The 23,542-nt window shown below is 41.6% G+C and overlaps 3 protein-coding genes across 4 annotated transcripts; 1 reads left to right on the top strand and 2 right to left on the bottom strand.

Annotated features, from left to right (window-relative positions):
* Window positions 1-1,733: 1,733 nt before the first annotated feature.
* Window positions 1,734-4,121, bottom strand: LOC115738352 (cytokinin riboside 5'-monophosphate phosphoribohydrolase LOG1-like). 2 transcript variants are annotated; one of them, XM_030670961.2, is made up of 7 exons: window positions 3,986-4,121; window positions 3,773-3,870; window positions 3,219-3,249; window positions 2,916-3,018; window positions 2,586-2,656; window positions 2,009-2,152; window positions 1,734-1,897 (listed from the first exon to the last, which is right to left on the bottom strand). In XM_030670961.2, the coding sequence occupies exons 1-7, from the start codon at window positions 4,112-4,114 to the stop codon at window positions 1,799-1,801; spliced, it is 675 nt and encodes a 224-aa protein (XP_030526821.1). In that variant the 5' UTR covers window positions 4,115-4,121; the 3' UTR covers window positions 1,734-1,798. The 2 variants fall into 2 exon arrangements, with proteins under 2 accessions (XP_030526821.1, XP_030526829.1); XM_030670969.2 differs by having other exon boundaries at window positions 1,735-1,897; window positions 2,916-3,015.
* An 11,687-nt stretch (window positions 4,122-15,808) lies between these two features.
* Window positions 15,809-19,588, top strand: LOC115738341 (4-coumarate--CoA ligase-like 5). The gene is made up of 6 exons (XM_030670949.2): window positions 15,809-16,577; window positions 16,776-17,311; window positions 18,257-18,402; window positions 18,560-18,627; window positions 18,748-18,850; window positions 19,167-19,588. Exons 1-6 carry the CDS (start codon window positions 15,853-15,855, stop codon window positions 19,278-19,280), a joined length of 1,692 nt encoding a protein of 563 aa, XP_030526809.1. The 5' UTR covers window positions 15,809-15,852; the 3' UTR covers window positions 19,281-19,588.
* A 167-nt stretch (window positions 19,589-19,755) lies between these two features.
* LOC115738370 lies at window positions 19,756-23,339 on the bottom strand. The gene is made up of 2 exons (XM_030670980.2): window positions 23,206-23,339; window positions 19,756-20,340 (listed from the first exon to the last, which is right to left on the bottom strand). The coding sequence occupies exons 1-2, from the start codon at window positions 23,316-23,318 to the stop codon at window positions 20,133-20,135; spliced, it is 321 nt and encodes a 106-aa protein (XP_030526840.1). The 5' UTR covers window positions 23,319-23,339; the 3' UTR covers window positions 19,756-20,132.
* Window positions 23,340-23,542: the final 203 nt, after the last annotated feature.

The raw sequence follows: 23,542 nt of genomic DNA, 5'->3' as shown, positions 1-23,542 counted from the left end.
CCCATCAAGAAGGGACCAATGGTGACTGTACGGAGAAGATAGGACCAACTTCCACTGGAGCTGGCACCCCTATAATTGCATCCGGCCAGTCAAATTGAATTTTGGTTTTTCCAAAAGCTTTGGAGTAGCGACTCGACACCTAACATGAACATTCGTGGCCTCCGCCTTCTATGACCCTCCAGCAAAATCCTAAGGGCTTTTTTATATTGATATTCTAATTACCAAGACAATGCAATCGACAAGTTAATAAATTTTTTTCGTTAAAAACGTGTGCAGTCGGTACCTTTTTTCAAAGGACTTCGTCGGTGGTCGCAATTCAAACTCAAGCATGGACATTAATGACAAGTCACTCTCGATACCTCTCATGATCTTTGAACTCGATACCCCATAACAAGCGGATTAATAGCTTCGGAAAAGATACAGGTCTACGTCTCAAATCGCGAAGACATAATAATGAATATCGAGAACGACTTTAAGAGATTCACTTTTCGAATCATCATCAGAATATCTGTCGTGACCGGGTTGGATGAGTCGAATTAGCCTTCGAATAGATGATCTCAAGCGGATGGGCTTGTGTATTGCCGTTCAATTCTCTTTTCGGTGAAGATTGTGATCCAGATCCATAGGGACCCGTCATGTGGCAGCTTCGAAACTATATATACATGATACAATTACAAAGACAGGTAACAAAATAGGATCGGAAGCTTTTGGAATGAGACGATAAACCTCAAACCTGCCAAAGCAAGTAGAGCTCGGTACGAGGGTCTAGGACCTCCGAATGGTCAAATGACAACCCTGCCCTCCCCCGTTCATCCCGGAAATGGGGATAAGGCATAGAGACAGCTTCCTAGAAAAAGGTGATGAGTTCGGGCAGGGATCGAAAGACAACGTAAGAGACAGAGACGGGATAAGAATTGGAGGTCCCTGCTTACGCCAGATAATATTCATTCTCGTGAACCAAAATTTCGTGGTCCATCGAGCTACTGCGACCGACTGCGACCGAAGTTTGTATTCCCAGGATGCGATAGTTTCGCATAAATTGAATAATTGAGAAGTTTTTTTTAAGAATGATTGTTTATATTTAGTCGATAAAAAATATTTTTATTATCGACAACAATTTATCTATAATTATTTTTGTGGACGATAAAAATATTTTCTGATTCATTTTTCTTTCGCGAAATAAACGGACCGTAAGTGTACTTGGCTTTAATTGTGTTATGTGTGTATGCCGGAAGGCACAGAGACGGATTTGCCATTGCACCATCGGTTCATTAAGGTCAATCGGTTCAATACATCACGGAATGCAGATCTTTCGCGAAATCCATCGATATCGAGGGCTACGATGCACTGAGCTCGAACGGACCCAACACGCGATTACATTTTGCTCCGTTGAGAATGGCCATAAGTTGTTTTATTTTTAAATCCCAGCCAGCCTTAATTAAAACACCTATTATGCTTCGATCATATTGTTGAGGTGTGGAATATGATAGAGGCGGTTCTCTGTGTGAAGAAACGATTGCACCCTCGTTTTAATTACATCTATGTGCTCTCTCTTGCGCCTAAAGTTTTAGACGTATAAAAATGTGATTGTTATGTACATGTTTCTTTTTTCTTTATCAAATTAGTTTAAGCAGGTCCAATTTTAAGATACATGATGCCAGAACAGCGAAAAAAGAAAGAAAGTGCAAAGAAAAACGAGAGAAACATAGCTAACCCTACTTGCTAATTAAAAAACTATTAATAACTACAGTCGATCCGTCTTCTTCGAGGTCCGAGATCAACTGAGTTGACGTCCTTGTCAACGAGCGATCTCGGTCTGCAAGGCCGAGTTCAACTCAACCTGTTCAGCCTCCCAACTCGCTTTCGCTACCGCCACACTGTGGCGGGGCACGTAGTCCTGTACAGAAAGCGAAACGGCATCACGAGGAGATGACAAAGAGGGCGCAAGTAGGACTGTGTCGCATCGTATGTGCCGCGGAGAGAAAAAAAGAGGGAGCGAGCTCCAAACCTCGAGCTTCTGAAGCAGCTCCCGAGCGCTCGGGGCGGAGACGACGATGCTTCGCTCACAGGGCTTGATGAATCCATCGTCCACGGCTTTGTCGATGAAGGCGAGTAGGCTATCGTAGTACCCTTCCACATTTAGCAAACCGACCTGCCAGGTATAATCAGGATAAGAAACAAAAATCCTCGACCAGTTATCCAGAGGCTTTTGCAAGTCTCATGAACGGGGCTAAAGATTAGACTCATTCGCACAAAGTTGATAGGATTCGAACTAGTATAGTCTCCTGTCATGACGTCCCATCAATTGGGCCAACTTTAAAGGGCTTCCTATTCTGCTCTTGACGTGGCGCACAAGAGCTAATCAAGACACATCAAGATAGGACGCGACTAGGAGGATCCTTATTATTTCCGACGGAATCCGGATTGAAAATATAATTAACTCGATAAATTGTTATGGTATTTTGAATATCTTCATGAACAGTAGCGTGCTCGTAGTCAAATGAAGCGTCTTTCTGATTAGCTGTTTTGCTTCGAGTTGGACTGATGGACTTGTCTGACTAAGTGAGGTGGCTCGAGAGGTTTACCGGCTTGTCCTGGATGCCCAACTGGGCCCACGTAATCACCTCCAGCAACTCTTCCAAAGTTCCATACCCACCTAATCATGTGAAAAAGGCAGGCACAAATGATCACTTATCTAAATTTATCTGTTTATTTCGCAATATATGAATATTTTAAAGAATATTTTTTAAAAATTGTTTGCTCGTAAGAAAAAAAAAAAAAAAACACCTGTGGAGAGGCTCATTCTTTGTTTAAAAAAAAAAAACCAATAGATTGTGCTCAGAATATAGGGTGAGTTGCAAATTTGTTCAGTAAGATGTAACGTGATTAGTTAATTAAGTGCAGCGAAATAGAACCTGGCAAGGCAATGAAACAGTCAGACTGGCGGGCCATCTCTGCTTTCCTTTGGTGCATGTCGGCGACCAGTTTGACCTCCCCGACCGTCTCTCCGATTATCTGCTGAACAATTTCAGTAATCCCCAATCAAAACAGACCCCATTCTTTTTAAAGTTTTAATCTCACTTAACTAATGTCTAAGTCGCGGGTCAAACTAGCCGGACAAGCCTATGCTTGGGAGCCCATTGCAAGCAAAAGGGCAGACATGGATTTGTTTCCCCAAAAGAAAATGAGGTCGGATGTACACAGATTGACTTTGATACCTCTTCGTACATCAAACTTTTGGGAATGACCCTGCAAAAAGAAAGAACCACACGACACCGCGCATTAAGTCTTGAACCGAAACGACAGTCGAGAAAACCAAAAGGTTCGTGGATGAACCTGTCGTGTGCTCTTTTACAATTCCAAATAATGTTTTGGCCGGCAACGTTTTTGTTCTCGAAAGCAGTTGTTGATCAGAAATAATTTTTTTCATATTACCACCGACGACAACTGGTGCTGGACTCTTTCTAAAATGCATTATTTTTTATTTTGTTCCCAGAAACAAAAAATCTACTTTTTTTTAAATTCTTGTTTCTGTTCCCGAGAACATAAAAACTTTTTACATTTTCAAATAGAATTCTATTTTTTTTTTTTTAACAAAAGAACAGGAATTGGAGTTTCTTGAGTGTTACCAAAGAGGCCCTAAAAGAGGTGATTTTTGCACTTTTTGTGTCGAGCTTGGGATCGTCGGTCGGCCTACTCTTTATGTCGGTGCGGCGAGATTCGTGGTTGTCGGAGAAAGAGAACATCGACGTGCCATCGCAAAGGTACGTACCCGAGAACACGGCGGCCTCCGCGATGGACCTCCCGAGAGACTAATCCCATCAATCCAACGCTCCCTCCGCCATAGACAAGGTCCAAGCTCCGCGAAACCTTAGAATTACATGATAAGGCGAAAATAAAGATTGAGAAGAAGAAACCCAAGCGATCTAATCCCTCCGTAGAGCGAATATCATATCATGAGAAGCAAATAGTACACGACGAGTACCAATTCTCGGCCAAGCTCAAGTGCAGCATCCCCATAAGATTGTCTTTTGCCGATGCTGCTTCCACAGAAAACGCACACCGTTTTGAACCTCGACTCGTCCGGCGCTCTCGTCTCCTTCTCCTCCCCCATGTCTCGAATCGTTTGTCCGTCCTTTTCTTTTCTTTTTTCCAACAATTCTGGGAGGATTTTGCAGAGAGTTGATGTGCTTGTTGTGTTTCCCTCTTTTTAACCAAACAGAGGAACCAGGAAGAAGAAGAAGAAGTGGCCAGCGACTGGGACGTGAATATATAGCCCTTTAAATTAATGAAAAGTGCCTTCGCCCGTGGAATCTCGCGGCGCCACGTGTGCTTGAAAAGCCCGTGATTTCCTTCCTCGTTTCCCGTTTCACATTCCTTTACTAGATTCCCTTCAAAGGTTCTGCCTCCGGGTTACGAGATCTTGTCCGGATGCGATGCACCCGAAAGCCCGTCTCAGCGTTTATGTACTGGGAGAGTACGCGTAAATACGATTAGCTCCACCTAACTAGGGGATTCACGTGACGCGCACTGAATCGGGATATCTCTCGACTGATCCCAAATCATTAGTATTGGCAAATGACGAAGAATGTGTGAAATTTTACGGGATCACTGGTTACTATTTTATAAGTTTAAGATGTTAGATGACTATTACTCTCCATTACGTTTAATCTAGTCATTTTACCTAGTACTAAGCCTGAAAATATTTAATTGAAAAGACAAATGGGGCATGAAAAGATTTGAATTCGAGATCTCCCGCTCTGATATGATGTGATATTTTGTGAAATCCTTGTTAACTATTCTAAAAGTCGCGATAACGACCGAGACGCAGTTAAGACTCAAAACGTGAAATAGAGAATACGCTGGGGTCCTTTATGGTCTCCCACGGGGTACTTTCACGGTACCGATTGATCGGACCCCGCCGACCACCGGTGACGCGCGAGGTTTGTCTCGTGAGGGGCGGCGAGATCTGGCCTCGCCGTCGCATGAGCGAGGCTCACCCTCTTCTCCATCTCACTCCTCCTCTCCATCTCATTCATCACAACTACCATGGACAATTGTCAATTCACCTTCCTCGAAGCCACCATCGAATCCATCCACCTCGCCTTCGCCCAAAACAGGCTCACATCTCGCCAGTTCGTTGACTTCTACCTGTACCGAATTCAAACCCTGAACCCCTCCCTTCGCTGCGTCCTAAAGCTTAACCCCGTGTGTTCTCGATCAGACAGATGAGGCCTATCGACTTCAACGGTGGCTGACCTTGCCAGGGGTTGGGCAAGGTTCGCCCTCTCCAGATCCGACGAGAGCAAGCTCACCCAAGCGACGACGAGGCCAAACCTTGCCATCGCCAAGGGCCGGCAAGGTCCGGTCACTGGTATGGAACATCTCTATTCCAAATTCGAGATGATGGTCCTTTCATGATCTGAATGCAGCAATCCGATTTTTCCAAGTGTGTGCGTGTCTTTATGCGAGGGTGGATTCAATTGGTACAACAATATAAAGAACTTCAAATTTGTATTCGAATGAAAGCCCCATTTTCCTGTACAGATTTTGTAATCCGGTCTTCACACGAGGCTGGATGAAGTCCGTGGATTGAAATTGAATCAAAGTCTCGAGCTTTGTGAGAACAAAGATGAAAGATGACACCGTCGCATGACTCAAGAATGCCTCAACGTTGTGACCCGAGCATGCGTGGAGGTATTAGATTTGACGATCCCCACATGGCCTAAAACATAATTAACCTCATGAATCGAGTGCATGCAACGAATTCTACGCATGAATCGGAGGTTTTCTACTCCACTTCCTTCAATTCTCATCGTTTTTTTTTTTCCGATATAAAATGCGTCTCTCTTTGTCCAGCATAACATGCACAAGAGCCGGAAGCGATCTTAGAAACCAATCGCAGATGGTCATGAACCAACTAAGCCCTCTCGTGTGAGTTCGCACGAGGGATTCGCGTGATCAGAGTCACCCGAGTCCACTTGATTGTCGCAGGATCAATGCGCCCACGCCAAATCTGTGCGTTCAAACCGTAGGACCTAGCCAATAATGCAAAGGCCTTCATATCGTCACAAAATCGTACGATGCTTAGCTCTACTCCGGGAGGAAAATTATCAGATACCGTGAAAAAAAAATCATTAGAAATCTATTTAGAAAAGATAAGAAAGTAACAACAATTAACCGAGGCGTGTAAATACTGTTTTGAAGGATAATTACACCCCCTCGGAGTACAAAACTCCGTACATAAGGCTCTAGCGATTATTCTCCCAAAATGCAACAAATCTTCATTTATATTCTACACAGAATAATAGAGAGAACATGAATAATAACTTCACGTAAAACCCAACTAAGGAAGAAAAAGAAATAATAAAGGGTCTCTTGTTTTGGTATGTTTTTATTGTAATAGGAAGTTCTCCTTATAGGCAGATAAAGAAGGGAGTTAATAAAGAAATAAATCAAATCAAAGCCGTTACAAATTGATTGAAGAAATAAATCCAATAAGAGTTATTACAAATTAATTGTAATAACGCAAAAATCGTTGAAATATGCAAAAGAAAATTCATTTGAACCGCGGTCGTGGACCTTTCGCTCAGTTTGTACACCAAGTACAGGTAAGGCCGTGCCAACAGGAAAAAGCTTGATACCTTAGTCAATTATTGGAGGTTTTCCTGAGTCCATTTAATGATGTGTTTTGGCCTTTTGGCTTCTTGATTCTACCTTTTCGTTCCCCCGACATCAAGATGCTCTCGCAGGTCTTCTGTTTCTCAACGTTCGGTCCGAAGTTGCAGAATAACCTCTGGGGGTTTGACTCAAACCATGCCTAGTACGAGAGTAAGTTTTTGGACCATAAACACTTTGACTGATCTCCGGAAATGAGCTCAAACCACCGTGTCCACATGAATCGGGTAAGGTGTCATCCGTAGCCGAGGGTAATGGATCCGGCCGCTCCGCTACGGTTACTTTGCACGGGGAGACGGGGTTCGATTACAAAATTGACCTTATCCAAATCAAACTTTTAGTCATTCGGCCAACAGTAAATCTTTATATGGTCAGAAAAATCGACGTGTTAGGTAATTGCAATAATCAAGTGAGATGGGAAGTTTATATACATCGGTGCATAATTTCAATGGCAAATCACTATCTTGCCTTGTCACAAAACAAAAAGATAATTAATTAAGCAACTGGGAGAGAAGAAAAAGGCAATTAGGAGTGGCTAAGTAGGTTTGTGGATGTGACCATCCAGTTTTGTATAGAGGATGCTTTTGATGACTGTGCAGGGGAAAGAAGCACGAGGCTTCATCTATTGACTAGATTGAAAAGGTGAAAGGAAATTGTTAACTTAAAAGTTTGATAGTACAATCAGTTATTTCTAATCACACGATCTCTCAATCAATGAGTGTTTTATGTAAAACACGCGATAATGACGTGTGGATTTACGATTGAAACCATACCGTCTCTAACAGTACCATTAAAAAAGCATTTTCTAAGGTAAAATAAAGAATGGAATTACGGTCCATGCACAGGAAATTGTCGCTTTCGGTTGTTTAATTTAAATTCCAAATGACTCATTTCCAAGCCCAACCACGATGTTGCGACCCAAAAAGAAGAATGAAGGAAAGAAAAAGAGAGTCGCCAATCCTTTTTTTAATACCTCGATGGTGACACCGGGGACGAATGGATATGTCAAATGCTCAATTATAAGAGGGGAGACTGCTGTGCGTCTTTAAAACACAAACGTGGGGAAATAAAAGAACCACCCCGAATTCGTCTTTTCTTTTCCTCTTTTCTCATCAACAGTGGAATGCACGTTAAACTTACCCGGAACACACAAGTTCTTCGACGGCGTGTCCTCAAATTCAAATCTCTCGACGAACCCAAAAAGATCGTAAACATATTACATTGGTATTGATTCAATGTCCAACCTTTTTAATTTAATCAATTTGGTTCTAAACTTATTGTATGGATATCAATAAAGTCCATTCGATCAATTTTGATTCGAAACCATTAACGTAAATGCCGACCGTCCCACACGGCATGGCCGAAACTAACGGGGACATTTTTAATATATTTTTTATTTTTTATTTTATTTTCTATTCTTTAATATATTTTTTTGAAAAGGCATCTCGGCTCTCGCGAGATCCGGACGAGGGGTCGCATGCCCTCCCTTTGGCCGGCGAGGGTGCGGTGGCCCTCACCAAGCTTTCATTGGCCACAACGAGGGTCGGCCGGCGGCCCTTGCCGACCCCTTAGAGAAAAATAATTAAATAAAAATAGAAAATAAAAGGAAAAAAATAAAAATAAAATTCACGTCAACGGTTTCTGGCTAAAATTAACTAAATGAACTCAATTAGTACAAAATAAAAAGGTTTAGAGCTACATGTCGGCCGCCTCTAACCGATGTGCACCAAATTGTGTTCAAATGATTTCATCTTGCCTTTGCTTATATGAACCATAATACATTTCAGTCTCTATCCATCCTTTGCATCTGTCAGTTCCTTGTCTTCATCACGTGAAGAAAGACTAACGCAAAACATTTTCTTTTTGCTGTCCTGGCTGAATTAGTACCAAATCCAATTGTGTTCAGGACTTTCTTTTGTACTTTTCCCCAAAATAAACTGTGTCCTTGACATGTTTGTCACCTGGACTAAATGTGTTATAGATCAGCCGCCGAGATTCCAATTTCTTGAAAAACGGCATAATGTTCAGCGACGATCATTGGATCTTAGTCGATTAGGCAACGGCACTCGAATGTTCGAGGACACCGAGACAAAGCCCCGTGAGGATAGGACCGGATCCGTGCCAAACCCAAGTAAACAAGATGATGATTCTCATCAAGTGCATGGTTTTTTTCCTTTTTCTTTTTCGTTCCGAAGAATGCACGGTTTAAATGAGCACGAATTTGACGATCAAAAAGGGGTGGTCACACGTTCCCAATGCCGACCAAAAAGGGCATCGAAAGAGCTCAAAAGTGACGAAACGGGGACAGGTTCATTGATCTTTGGGGGGGAGTGGCATTTCCGTGAACACCATTATCCGACGCCGCCACCAAAGTCGTCGCTGAAAGAGACCTGACAGTTTTAATTCAAAAAAACTTGCATTCCTAAATTTGCCCAATCGCATTGAAATTCCAGTAGACTGGGACTCTTGTGGTGTGCTGCCACCTCGAACGGACTCTTTTTCCTTTTCGCTTGTGGTCGTCGGGTGTTCATTCAAAGCGACAGAAAATAACAGCGCATTGGCAACGAAGGGAAAGGATCGAAGGATGCCGGAAAGAAGAATAAAGCGGAGCATCATCTACAATTTCAACCTTTCGTTCAGAAATCTGTCTCGTCCTTGGACAGCAACGGGTCCTCAGCACGCGCCGCCGACCCTGCATAAACCGACCGAATAGATCTAGGAGATGACACTGGACAATGAATGTCAATTCTCGTTATGGGCCTGCAACACTTTGGGCCGAAACAAGCCCAATGTGGGAGTTGGATAACAAAACAAAAGAACGCGGCCCGCTCCCCATCTCGAGTAGGAGCCTTAGAGGAACGGCATTCGACATCCCATTGCGGCGACAGCGTTTTCCAACCCGGCGTCCGCCTTGTCTGGGGTCTAGACTTTGTCCGGTATGGACCGAGATGGTCTAAACCGTCCAATGTGTGAACCTCGAGTGAGATCCATCGTGTCCGGTAGCTCCGATCACTCGGTTTGCGATGAACCAAATTTAATCACAAACACCACCTTTGACCATTCGACATTGTCGACATTGAAATACAGTTTCAAATTCAGGTCAAGCAAGTACTGCTTAGTTCGGCAAATACTGCGAGCAGAAATAAGATTAATCAGCATCATTCTATCTACCATGTATAAACCTAAGAACTCGTTCCAGACGACTCGTTCGTTTTACTTCTAAAATTGTGCTTATGATTTTCCCTCTATATTTCAAATGTTGATATCTATGTATTTTGAAAGTTTCCTGGTGTTTTGAATTAATTGGAAAACGAGAGCGCGAAAGCCATAATATCCACCCAAACTACAAAAGGAAGTTAAAACGAAGAACCACTTAAAAAGAGCTTCTCCAAGACTAGGGGTGAGCATGGGTTTACGTTAGAACCGGCAACCAGATTGAATCATCCATAGGAACCGGTCCGGTTCCAGGTTCCCACAATTCCCAATCTGGTTCCTCTATTAAAAAAAAAAAAAAAAGTGAAACCCATACTGTGCAATACTGTGGGAACCGAAGAACTGGACCAGGAACCAGGATCATGGAACCGAGAACCGATGAAACCGACTTGAGTTAATCGTAATTCTCTTTTTACTATTGCTAGCAATAACAAACTACGCCTCTCCTTTTTTGTATGGATTGTTTTAGTGATAAGACTATTGTCGTTTAATAACATTTATGAGCTAAAGTGGAATGAATATATGTGGTGAGCCTTTGTAATAATAATTTTAGTTAGTTACTATAATTTTATTTAAAAGCTATCATCCGGCGGTTTATGTGTTTGTTGTTTCTTTTTTATTTCAAGTGGTTAGGATTTAGAGCAATTTTTTCATGGATGGTTGAGGATTGAAATTCTATAGTCCAGGTTTTATGTCACGTGTTTTGAACTTTTCATTTTTTACTTTAATTTACGTGTTCATTTTTTATGGATTGTTGCTATTTGCAAAATGTGAATTTTTCTTGTGAGGTATGTACGATAGGTTCCGACTTTCACAATTTAAGAAACTGATTGTAACTAAGATTAGTTTTAAATCCAAACCGATTATGAAGCCGCTCCAAAGCTATTGCCATTGTCCCTGTCTTGCTAACTCCTTGTTCTCTAGCAGGGAACGCGAAATTAGACAAAATACACATCCGTTTAGCAGAGAAATTATTAAAAAAGTCATAAATCCATTGTAATTGTACCATTTCAATCTTAATTTTTTTTTTTCTGTCGATTTTGTCCTAAACCTTTTGATTGGTCGGCATCGACATTGACGTGGACACCAGCCCATCGGCGACATAATATTTTAATGTTTTTATTTTTTTCTTTCTTTTTACTTTTTTTTTTCCTTCCCCTCCCCTCTTCCACCTCCAGCCGGTCACTAAACATCGGCGACGGGCCAAAGTCGATGGCCGGCAAGGCCGAGCCTCGCCATGGCCGGGCAAGGCTCGACCTTGCCGTCGCTTCCTCACCCGGCGACAACACTGCAGACCTTAGGAGAGGGAAGGAGATTCATGGACAACTGGTGGCTAATGCGATCGCCTCCAATGTGTTTGTCATGACTGGGATTGTGAAATGTTTGACAGATTGCCGCGTAGAGACTTAGTCTCCTGGAATACGATCCTTTCTGGTTATGCCCAGAATTTGCTGGGAAGCTCCTGCCCTTGAGTTGGTTTTGCACGTGCTGGAGGAAGGACAGAGGCCTGACTCCATCCCCTTGGTCACGATTTGGCCTGCTGTTGCCGCTGTTGGGTTATCGAGGATTGGCAAGTCGATAACCCGATTATACTGTGAGAGCTGGAGTTGAATGTCCGGTGATTGTTTCGACTGCTTTGTTGGATATGTACTCCAGATCTGGGCTTGCGAGGCGAGGCAAGGCTCGACCTTGCCGTCACTTCCTTGCCCGCCGAGGGCACGGTCGGGCCTCACCATGGCCAATTGGCGACCGGCTGGAGGTGGTAGAGGAGAGGTGAGGGAAAAAAAAAATTAAAAGAATTAAAAATATTAAAATATTATGATGTCGGCTAATCGGCATCCATATCACTACTAGCCGATCAAAATTTGTCGAATGAATTGAAATGGCATAATTGTAAAAGGTTGAGAATTGAATAGGAAAAAAAATATTTAAGGATAAATCGACATAATTATAATAAATTTAAAATTTTTTTGATAATTTTTTAACCGTTTAACTCGTGGTACCTTTGGATTCAAATAGTCCCGTTATCGAGATATGCGCATTTTACACGTGATTTTCCAAGTGTGGGCATGCTTTTAGGTCTGAGTGTAATAGGAGAAAGACAAGAGCATGAACCACCATTTTATCTTTAATAAAGAGAAAATGTCCGGTAAAACATACACATCATTGCAAAAAGAACGCACTGACCAAATTAGGAGTGGACAAAATCCTCGCTCCAATCCATGAGTGGGGCTCAATACCTGTCGCTTTTGTTTTTGGCCTTTTTCTGTTTCTGCCAGTGCAATAGTTTCGGTCTTGGTCAGAAATGACTGCAAAAAAAAAAGCACAAATGACTCGCTGCTACAGATTAGACATGGCCAAATAGAACCAGGAGCTCGAAATCGGCCCGTTGGCTAGCCCGAAACTGGTTTTTTTTTTATTTTTTAAAAAGGAGGCTCGGGGGCAAAAAGCTGTTGGGCTAGAGAACCGGCGGTTTTGAACCGGAATCAGAATTAACCCCTTTAAGGGCCGGTTCCGATTTCACCTTTTTTAGGAATCGAAATCGGAATCGGCGGTTCCAACAAACCGGCCATGTCTAGTATAGCTGACTCGTCGAAGAGCTTAGTTTTCTTAGATTGTACTTGGGGAACCTAAAATGACTGAGTTGACTCTTAAAAAGCCTTTCCCATGTTGACATGGCATCTTTTAATACTTTCTTAGAAAACGTGACGGTGATTGTGGCGCCACGTCAACAGAAAGCTTCAAAAGAAAATTTAAAAAGGAAAAGCTAAAAAGGTAAAAATAAAATAAAAGCAAAATGCGAGAAAAAAGTTCACATGAAGGATTTAACGCACTCTGCTTTGCGAGCGAGGGCCACTGCCCTTGCTCAGCCACAATCGAGGGCTGTTATCCACCACCATCGCGACAAGCAAGTGTTTGTTGTGGTGATTCAGTCTGACGAGTGCGTGGAGTGATCGCTGGGATTAAAAGATTTGGACAATGAGCAGCTCCCAACATGCTTCTAGAACGGCGAAAAGGTCAATAATGAACTGAACTATACACCGAACATGGAGAGACCGTGCTTGAAATACGGATGTGAAAAATGAAACTAACTTATAGAAGTGTATTTTGACGTAATTACGATTTTTACTTTGGAGCTCCAAAGTCAAGCATACTCGGGCTAAAGTACTATCGGAATGACGACCTCCTTGGAGAGTGTCGATTTATATGCCAAAAGATAATATCACGAGACTCGAAATAAGACGGATCAAGATAGGCAATACTTCAAATGAGTTTATCCAAAAATGTCACACGCATGGCCTTTGCTTAAGAGTGGGCGAGGATCGTCATCCCTCGCATGTGCCCAAGCAAGATCGCCAGGCCTTCACTGTGAAGGATGGTGCCCCTTTCTTATTTTTCAATAGAATATAAGTAAGCTTTGCAGGAAAATACCGTTGTTTTGGTCATTATTATGCTTTAGTTAACTTTAGCGGCCGTGTGAATATAGAAAGCACTAAAAGAATCGCATTTATTTTCCCTTATCCAAATTAAACAAAATTAATCACGAGTATTCGTTACATCAATTTGACAAGTATTAGAATTTAATTATATGTTTTCAGAATTTTAGAAATCAATTAGATTTTCATTACATTTTGTTTTATCATATCTTGTCTAGGGTCAGTGCACCGTGAAGGGAATAAACCTCTTTTCTTTTTTTTATGACATTTTTGGGGACAAGCACGTGGGCATTGTACTTTTCTTTTCCTGGACGAATATTTATTACGATACTTTTGGAAACGGATTTCAAAGCTCCGTGGGACTCTCGGATAAAAAAAAAAAGGTAAATATCTTTAATAGTAAATATAAAATTTTTTATATGGTAAAATATTAAATATATAATTTTTAAAATATTATAATCCAAGAATCTAGATACTCTATGCCAGTATGGATTATAAAATTGCCACTTCATGATCTTACCAGTACAAGCAGCTCCTGGTCCATTAGCATAAAAAAAACACCGACTTTAAATCTGATCACAAATTTAACTCGGACCTTTTCTTATCTTGGAAAAAGCCCTCTAACTTAGGTCCATTGCAAAAACTGCCCCCGACTTTTTTAGTGTTTCGGAAAAAAATCCTAAACTTTAGGTGGAATCCCAAATCTATCCCGAATTTTGATTCGTCTAAAAAAATCACAAAATTTTCACATTTTCTCAAATCTATCCCATGGTCCAATCCCAATTTGACATGGCATTTTCATGTCGGTAAAAGACCCACTATAGTAAAGTAATGGGATAATAGATACGAACCAATATGACATTTTCATGCGGATAACAAATCCAACCCAATAAAGAAATTCTCCAAAATAAAACCGCACTAGGATATGAAAATTAACGACAACAAATGACGATTTTTGAACCGATGGCTAATGGGATGGATTTGAGATTAGAGTAAAAACTGAAGATTTTTTTAGACAAAACAAAGTTTGAGGTAGATGTGGGATCGGACCTAAAGTCTAGGATTTTTTTTAGATAAAAAAAGTTCGAGACGGATTCGGAAATAAACCTAAAATTGATTTTTTCGTGACAAAAAAATTGGGAAAATTTTGTGACTTGACTTAAAGTTGGAGGTTTTTGAGGAAATTCAGCCTTAAGTTATATACAGAAATATCGTGTCAATGTACTTTGATGTTGTTACCAAATAAAAAAAAATTGTAATAACATTTTAATTCTAAAATTGATTATGTATTTTCAATCACAATGACTTATATCATAGGCTTCGTTTGTTTCGCAAAAATGAGTCATTTTTTGAGAATATTTATCGGGAAGTCAATTTTCAAGAAGAAGACTATATTTTTCGGTGTTTAACTGAAATATGAAAAAAAATTTAAAAAATATTTTCCATTGTTGGGTATGGAAAATTAGATTTAATTTTTCTCCATATACTCCATTCAATAATTCTTTGTTTTTGTTTTTGTTTTTATTTTATCTTTAAAAAAATCAAAATATTTAAAATTTTAATTATTTATCTTTTTATTTTTCCTTTTTTTCTCTTTTTATTTTTTTCCATTGTTGTTTTCTACCGATTGCCGGCGATGCCTGGTCGAGCCTCTCTTGAGGCCAGCCGCTGGCCAAAGGAGAATAAGGGAAAATAAAAAATATAAAATTTTCTAATTTATAAAAAATAAATGTAAAGAAAGTAAAAATTAATTAAAAATAAAAAAAATGAAAGAGAGAAGCAAATAAAGATGCAAAAAATGTTTTTCTCTTCTAAAAAAAAAGGAAAACAATGTTCCCACTTTTGAAGGAGTTTTTTTCATGGGAGTAAAATGTTTTCCGGGATTAGCTTATTTTTTGAGAAATTATTTTTCGCAAAACAAATTGAACCATAGTGGTGCCCACATTGGATGGTTGTTTTACACTACATTGATGGGAGTAAACTCTCTGCTACAAATTTTTTACCGGCGAATTAGCTATTTAAATGTAACTTTAACAAATAAAAAAGCAATTGAAAAATAAAAGAAAAACAAACACGAAGATAGCGGCCTCATTCCCTCTCTTCTTTTTGTCTTTACTCATTCTACCAAAATATTAACAAATATGTCATTTCCTATATCGTCGCACGCTACCGGCGCGCAATGCCTCCCGACATCTATATATTAAGTCGTAAAACGTTTCAAAATTCTCTACATTAATTTTTAACGTTTCTTTCATGGGGCTTACATTATTTTGGGCCAAGAGGCTGCCCAATTAATTTTTCCTTTTTCATTTTGGCAAGGCTTCCAATTAATCGATTTGCTTTCTTTTATGGGTCCCAAAGATTTGTAATTCGCATGGTTACGTCGTCGTTTCCGTCCAATCGAACGGCTGCCGGTGCTCAACCATCACCTCAACAAAAAACGAAGAAGCTTTCTTGCTCGGTTCACTGGACAGACTTTCTTTCTTTGAAGCTCAAGCTCTCTGGAAGTGGCGACCGATCTAAAATGGCAGCCAACCCACTCCAAATCGACCGCAAGAGCGGGTTTAGCAGCTCCAACTCCACCTTCTACAGCAAGCGCAACCCCATCCCCCTTCCTCCCAACCCCTTCCTCGACGTCACCACTTTCATCTCCTCCCACTCCCACCGCGGCTCCACCGCCTTGATCGACGCCTCCTCCGGCCTCCACGTCCCCTTCCCCGAGCTCTGGCGCTCCGTCGACTCCCTCGCCGCCCGCCTCTCCGCCATGGGCATCCGGAAGGGCGACGTCGTCCTCCTTCTCTCCCCCAACTCCATCTCCTTCCCCGTCGTCTGCCTCGCCGTCATGTCCCTTGGCGCCGTCATCACCACCACCAACCCCCTTAACACCGCCTCCGAGATCGCCAAGCAGATCGCCGACTCCAAGCCCGTCCTCGCCTTCACCACACCCGACCTCGCCCCCAAGCTCGCCGCCGCCGCCTCCAGCCTCTGTCTCGTCCTCATCGAGGACGCCGCACCGCAATCTTCTCGACCTGACGGTGGCAGTGGACCCGCTCCGAAAGCAAAGATAATCACGACTCTGCGCGAGATGATTGCGAGCGGACCAGAGGCAAGCGGGAGGCGAGTCAGGGAGCAAGTCCACCAGAACGACACAGCGACTCTGCTCTACTCGTCTGGCACCACCGGCGCGAGTAAAGGCGTCGTCTCCTCCCACCGGAACCTCATCGCGATGGTCCAGACTGTCCTCAACAGGTCAAATTTCTTCTTCCTGTTTCTGTTTTAACTCGGGCATTTCACCAGTCGAACAGCGCCGCACGAGTACTAAGTTTATCACAACGAGTTGGGATATGATATGTGCAAATCTGATCATCCTGCAATTCGATTCTATCCATTGATCTGTCCAAAGTTATTGCGAAAACATTGCACGCTCAACTTCAATGCAAACTACAGGTTCAATTTGGACGAGGAAGGGCAGCAGCGGTTTTTGTGCACGGTCCCGATGTTCCACATCTACGGCCTGGCGGCTTTCGCGACGGGCCTGCTCGCGTCTGGGTCGACAATCGTCGTCCTCTCCAAGTTCGACATGCACGAGATGCTCGCGTCGATCGCCAAGCACAGGGCCACGTACCTGCCGCTCGTGCCACCGATCCTGGTCGCGATGGTGAACAACGCGGACCAGATAAGGGCGAGGTACGACCTGAGCTCGCTCGGCTCGGTGCTCTCCGGCGGGGCCCCGCTGAGCCGGGAGGTGATCGAAGGGTTCGTGGAGAGGTACCCGGCGGTGAGGATCTTGCAGGGGTACGGGCTGACGGAGTCGGCGGGGATCGGGGCGTCGACGGACTCGCTGGAGGAGAGCCGACGGTACGGCACGGCGGGGCTGCTGTCGCCGAGCATGGAGGCGAGGATCGTCGATCCAGAGCACGGGGAGGCGTTGGGAGTGAACCGGACGGGCGAGCTTTGGCTGCGGGGGCCCACCATTATGAAAGGTATAGTAACTAGTAAGTGCGTGGAGCTATTTTTTCGATTTTTTCCGGCCAAAAAAATATAAAAAAGACTTGAGTCTTTTCATTTTATAAGGGAGCGAATAATTGAGCTCAGAGAAACATTTGGTACCCTCTACTGATGAGCTATCCTTCATCCTCGAGGAGTATCGCACTCATTGTGGGGAACGACTCGTCGTTTTGAAGGGAACGAGGGATTTCCATGTGCCTGTATTTCTATTGTCGCAATGATCTCTCCCCCGTAGAAAAATCAAAACGATTCGAGTGGTTTGGTCAGTGATGTGGACTAAATGTTTAATCATATCATCGTGTCTTTGACAACGTTAGGCCAAATCAAACGAACACAAAATCATTCAAGCAGGCAGCCATATGACTTCATGGGCCAATCCTGTGCTGTCTCTGTTTTCCAATACCTATCCTTTTTAGTAGTATAAATTTTTTTTAGGGTACACGGCATTGAATTTTGATTTAATGTGTGGTGTGATCCCTAAATTTTAAATTTGTTTAATATAAAACGTTAACTCAATATGTTATTTCATGCCTGAATATTTAATTTGTTCAACGTGATCCTGAAACTTTTGGTACATATTTAATTTAGTTTTTGAATTGTATGAAAATGTTTAATATTGTCCCTAAATTTGAATTAATGAGATCATATGGTTTAGGGATTAAATTGAAAATGTGCCAAAAATTCAAGAACCACATTGAACAAATTAAAAGTTCAAGGATGACGTTGCATGCATATTGAATCAAAGTTTAGGGACTACTTATGTGATTAGTATTATCAGTACCAAGTGAATAACTGATGATATGTTTCTTCATCTGTACCCCAAATCTGCTTTTCTACGCATTATTCTTTGGGAGATCTTTCTTTGCCATTTTTTCTGAACTTCATCCCATCCGGTTTTTTCGGGAAATGGACTAGTGCAGGTTATTTTAGCAATGCCGAAGCAACCACCTCGACTTTGGATTCCGAGGGATGGCTGAGAACCGGCGACATCTGCTATTTCGACGAGGATGGGTTCATTTTTGTGGTTGATAGGCTGAAGGAACTTATCAAGTATAAAGGATATCAGGTGACTTTTGAGAACACCACTTGATTTTCACCACAAGTTGCGATAAATCCTCGATCAACTAGACATAGATTCCGGCATGAACAGAATGAAACAGTTTTCTCAATTTATCGCAGTTAGACTAAACAACTCTGCCTGTTCCTGTTACCAAATTCTGCAGGTTCCTCCGGCGGAACTAGAGGCATTGTTGCTCACGCATCCTGATGTTGCCGATGCTGCTGTTATACCGTAATTATCTACCCATTTCACCGAACAACTTTGAAATGCAATTTCATATCATTGAGAAAAGATCATTACATAATCACACTGTTTCATTTGCCTTGAGCTGCGCATGTGTTGCTGTGGCAGGTTTCCTGATAAGGAGGTCGGCCAATTCCCCATGGCATACGTGGTAAGAAAAGCTGGAAGGGAGCTATCAGAGACAGCGGTCATGGACTTCGTCGCCAGACAGGTGTGTCCGGAATTTCAATAGCGTAACCCTTCTAAGCGTGAATGGTCCATAGATTATGTGAGACGACGATACAATGGTCGTTTCTATTCAAGCTATTTTAAGGGTTGCTTGAGATTTGTTTGACCAAAACATGGCATTAAAATCACCGATCAAAGTCGAGCGTGAAAGAGCTACGCAAATGAAGAGGACCGGTGCTAATTCACTTTGTCAATCTCTCGAAACTTCGTTTGTAACTTTCTTTGTGGTGTCATGTAATCACCATTGCTGTTTCTTTCGGTTCCATTTGTGGTCAAGTCGTAATTCTGCGTTTTCACAGGTGGCCCCATACAAGAGAATCCGGAGGGTGGCATTCATAGCTTCCATACCGAAGAATCCTTCTGGCAAGATCCTTAGGAAGGATCTCATCAAGCTTGCTACGTCCAAACTTTGAAGCATCAGGAGCTTTTCGTGGCCGTGGCGGGCAATCGCCTTTCTCAGTTGATATTGAGTTCACTTAGCTAGTTGTTTGCGTGACATTAACTCCTAGAAAGTATTTTGAGATTCCTGAGAACATATTCGGCAGCCCCTTGGTTATCTTAACTTCTGTATAGTTCTCTTCTTTGGGAATGCCAGAACCTCAATTATCTGTAGATATCCTCTCTTGCTGAATGCAACGAGAATAATTTAAGGTCGGTTGCGAAAGACATTGGTTGAATGCAACCCAACTTCGGGCTTCAATACTCTCTTTTCTTTTCCTTACTTTTCACGCACTCCACTTTCAATCCAGTTTGCATGAACGCAAAGGGAGGGAGGTTATGGTGCGCGTCACGAAGAGAGTAAGAAACAAATTGACAGTATATAGCTTGATATGGAAAACTGAAAGCAACTGTATCTTGAGAAGTTATGGTTTATCAAATATGTGATTCCATCCAGAGAAATGTAAATAAATATCCTCATAAAGCCATACCTTACATCGTCAAAGCGTATGCTCGTTCTCATACATCTACCTACATTCCTATATTTTCCACAGATCGCTCTGTTACTGCTTGTGCAGACACAAGGAATAGCTGCAGAGAGAGGACAAGCCCCCAATATCCACCTTGCTGCTTGTGTAATCATCAATCCGAATCTCTCGTTTCATGTGAGAATGATGAGCACTTTCAATTTGTCATGTCAATTTATACCCAACCTGAGCTTGATGATTGTCAACAATTAGTGATGGACCTATTCAATGAACGAGTCTTTCCCCCAGGCTACATGATAGGATGAGAAAGCGGGAAAAATCCGCAACCAAACTTTGACTCTACATCGACAATGGAAGAAGCATCCTTCGCTTCTTTTTCCTGGCCAATCTTATTTGCTTTGTAATTTTCATGCATAGAAGTAACAGCATAGTGATGCAGATTAAGATTAAGGCCAGCTGCATATGCCGGAAGTACAAAGACACTGCTGAGAAAACCAAGAAAGCAAGAATTACAAGCTCCCATATGACAAAGACAACAACATCCACCCTGCATCCAAATAAAACAAAGACTATTATAGTCTGCATAACTAGTCTAAATGTAATCCCCAGAAAGGAAGCATATACAAGATGTAGGAAGAAAGCAGAAGTTATATTGGAGTCATGGCCATCCTCTGCAAGTGTCATCAATCAAGTTTTCCAGTTTAATCAAGGTAAACTTAAACTAACACATGTCACAAGCACCATTTGTTTGCTTCAGCACTTACCCCCATAAAGCTGAAAACACATCCAGCTAGTTTAGGATCTTTTAAGTGATAAAAGATTCACTAAGAAAAAAAGGCCTAATACCTAAAAAAAATCCTCAACTTTAGGTCCAGTCCCAACTCTACCCTAAACTCCTTTTCATTTCATAAAATACCCTTCATTTTTGGTCTAGTCCCAAATTTACCCAAAACTTTTTTTGTCTCACAAAAAACCACCAACTTTAGGTCCCATCCCAATTTTACCCTAAACCTTTTTTTTCCCCTTTCATAAAAAACTATCAACTTTTACTTGAGTCTCATATCTATCTCCGTTAACACTACGTCCAAAATCACCCTTAGTGATGTGGCATTTTCACGTCATTACTCTATTTTTTTCCCAAAATTTCAGATTCAAGAAGACCTTGTGGAGATGGATTTCCACGTCAGCCCAAACGACATCTTCTTAGATATGAAATTTGGGTAGAAACTAGAGAAATCATGTTTGAACTTCTTCAATTGCTCTTGCTCTTATGAGAGCTTTTCTTTTATCTCACTCAGGGATCTTCGATTTTGTGCTCAATATTCAAGCTCCCTTGCTCAAGAGTCTTCCATCTCTTGCGGTTGGAGAGCTCTCAGTCAGGACAACGCTCAAACCACTCATGCTCGTGAGTTTTTTCATGTCTCGGTTGTCAAGAAAAATTTTGGGCGAAGGATTAACGGAAGAAGATTTTGGGACTCAAGTAAAAGCTTGTGATTTTCTATGAGACAAAAATAGTTTAGGGTAGATTGGAATTGGACCTAAAGTTGAGGGGTTTTTAATGGAATAAAAGAAGCTTATGGTAGAATTAGGACAAGACCGAAAGTTGGAGGTTCTTTATGAAAAAAAAAGTTTGGGATAAATTTGGGATTAGACCTCAAGTTGAGGGTTTTTTAGGGTATTGGGTCAAGAAAAAAAGGCTAAAAGCAAGTATTTATGCACAAGAAACCACACTATATGCTCAATAGGCACGAAATTTTATAGTGGCACATTCCAATATGCACCACCAGCCTATTTACACTATATCTCCTCGAAAAAGCAGAACCAAAATTGGTGAAGTGTAAGCTTTAGATACATGCAGCAACTATTCAACATTTAGAATTTAGAGCTAAATAGGTCAGTTGCATGTGCAAGGGGCACTACTATATTTCATTTTTCCAGCCTTTAACGTATCCAAAATAGAAAATTCAATTGTAAGAGAAATAGCAATTGAATTTGATTATAGAAATAGAATACAACAGCTCTGGGAGTGATCAGGGAAAGGATAATGGGAAGAAATTGCATCTCTGAGGGACACTTTACTGGACTAAGTGGAACAATTAATAAGGAGAATGTTCAAAGGTGACGACATCCATTTTTCGTTCAACAATGAGATCTAGGCTAGTATGTGCACCACCAGCCTCTTTACACTATATCTCCTCGCAAAAGCAGAACCAAAATTTGGTGAAGTACGAGCTTTAGATACATGCAGCAACCATTCAAAATTTAGAACTTAGAGCTAAATAGGTCATTTGCATGTGCAAGGATGGTAAGAGATATAGCAAATGGCTTTGATTATAGAAAGGACATCAACAACTCTAGGAGTAATCATGGAAAGGATATTGGTGGTAATTGCATCTCTGAGGGCCACATTACTGGACTAAGGGGAACCATAAATAAGGAGAATGTTCAAAGGTGGCAAAATCCATTTTTTGTTTAATAATGAGATCTAGTCTAGTGAAGGCCTTCCAAATCCACAAGAAGTATGTGCAACATTGGCCACGCTTCCTAAATTACGACAGGAATTCTTTACGGATACTTCAAAAATATTGTAGAACTGCATTAACCAAGTATCCTCAAAAAATTCCATAGTCAAACAGACAAGTCCAGTTTCAATTAGGATATTTTAAATAACGGCTTGACAACACAGTATTCTATAACCTTAATGCACCAAGTGAAAGAGCATAAATTTGCTCCGCTTTAAGTTGACACAGCCTATCTTGTTTGAGTTGATGGGTCATACCCTTAATCTCAAAAGCTCTTTTCTCCTGAAAACAAAGTTTCAGACCTTCTACCAAAGATTGTTTGATTAAGAAGAGATCCTCCTCACATTAAGTTACCCCTTAATGAAATTGATTTTAGTCAGGTTCCAAAGTGAGTAACAATAGAAGAAAATGAACGTGCGCCCGCCACCTGCAAACACTAGCTTATGCCTTCAAACCCAGGATGCATCATGAATGCCTTTCATGATGCGTATACAATTAAAATTTAAGATAGAAACCATCAAACCCTCTTTTCTTTCCTTCCTAAAATTGCCAAGTATATACTCTTCCCAAAATCACCCCTTCCTTTAAAATTGCTTAGCTTCAGGAGAAAGGAGCACTAAACCGACCCAACTACCCAAAGTTCCAAAATCATAGTTTTGTCTACATCTCGTAACCTTTGATGCTTGATACCACAATCACATATACCAGGAGTTCCCACGATCCTCACGCTCCCTATATCTCACACCAAAACCAATTAAAGCGAACCTTGGAGAACAGAAAAAGGCAAAAACGAATTACAGCACCAACTATTTCGCCACCCCACCGAAAAAAGAACACGAAAAAGAAAAAAACAGAAGCTGAATTCAGGCAAAGCAAGCCAAGAAAGTTACCTTGAAGAGCCGAAACTAGAACTGGAGGAGAAAAGAGAAACAGAGGCCCAATCATTCTTGGATCGAAGCTGATACTCCCTCAATTGCTCCGCCAAATTCGATCTCGTTATCATGCCTCTTGCTCTGCGAGAACAACCCTTCTCCCCTCGTTCCAATTGGGGAGCTCAAGAGAACTGGGGGTGAAGAAAAGGGAAAGAATCCAGCTCAAGAATCGAAGTGCAGCGGGAAAAAAAAATTTGCAGCTTCGAGAGCTGAAAAACACGTAATTGAACGAAGAAAGAAAGACGAGGAATGCGAAATCAAAGAGGAGCGATCATTGTCGGATTTGATTTGGACC

Source organism: Rhodamnia argentea, chromosome 2 (genome assembly GCF_020921035.1).
Source record: "Rhodamnia argentea isolate NSW1041297 chromosome 2, ASM2092103v1, whole genome shotgun sequence".
Lineage (NCBI taxonomy): Eukaryota > Viridiplantae > Streptophyta > Magnoliopsida > Myrtales > Myrtaceae > Rhodamnia > Rhodamnia argentea.
The sequence above is the reverse complement of the archived record's forward strand: the minus strand, read 5'-3'. Positions and strand labels throughout refer to the sequence as shown.

Excerpts from the sequence above, each read along its gene's own strand:
- LOC115738352 (XM_030670961.2), bottom strand. The coding sequence starts at position 4,114 with ATGGGGGAGGAGAAGGAGACGAGAGCGCCGGACGAGTCGAGGTTCAAA. Across the intron at positions 3,250-3,772 it reads GGAGGCCGCCGTGTTCTCGG|GGTCATTCCCAAAAGTTTGA; the intron begins GTACGTACCTTT and ends TTCTTTTTGCAG. Across the intron at positions 2,657-2,915 it reads CTGTTTCATTGCCTTGCCAG|GTGGGTATGGAACTTTGGAA; the intron begins GTTCTATTTCGC and ends TCACATGATTAG.
- LOC115738341 (XM_030670949.2), top strand. The coding sequence starts at position 15,853 with ATGGCAGCCAACCCACTCCAAATCGACCGCAAGAGCGGGTTTAGCAGC. Across the intron at positions 16,578-16,775 it reads GTCCAGACTGTCCTCAACAG|GTTCAATTTGGACGAGGAAG; the intron begins GTCAAATTTCTT and ends TGCAAACTACAG. Across the intron at positions 18,403-18,559 it reads TCAAGTATAAAGGATATCAG|GTTCCTCCGGCGGAACTAGA; the intron begins GTGACTTTTGAG and ends CAAATTCTGCAG.
- LOC115738370 (XM_030670980.2), bottom strand. The coding sequence starts at position 23,318 with ATGATAACGAGATCGAATTTGGCGGAGCAATTGAGGGAGTATCAGCTT. Across the intron at positions 20,341-23,205 it reads TCTAGTTTCGGCTCTTCAAG|GGTGGATGTTGTTGTCTTTG; the intron begins GTAACTTTCTTG and ends ATTTGGATGCAG.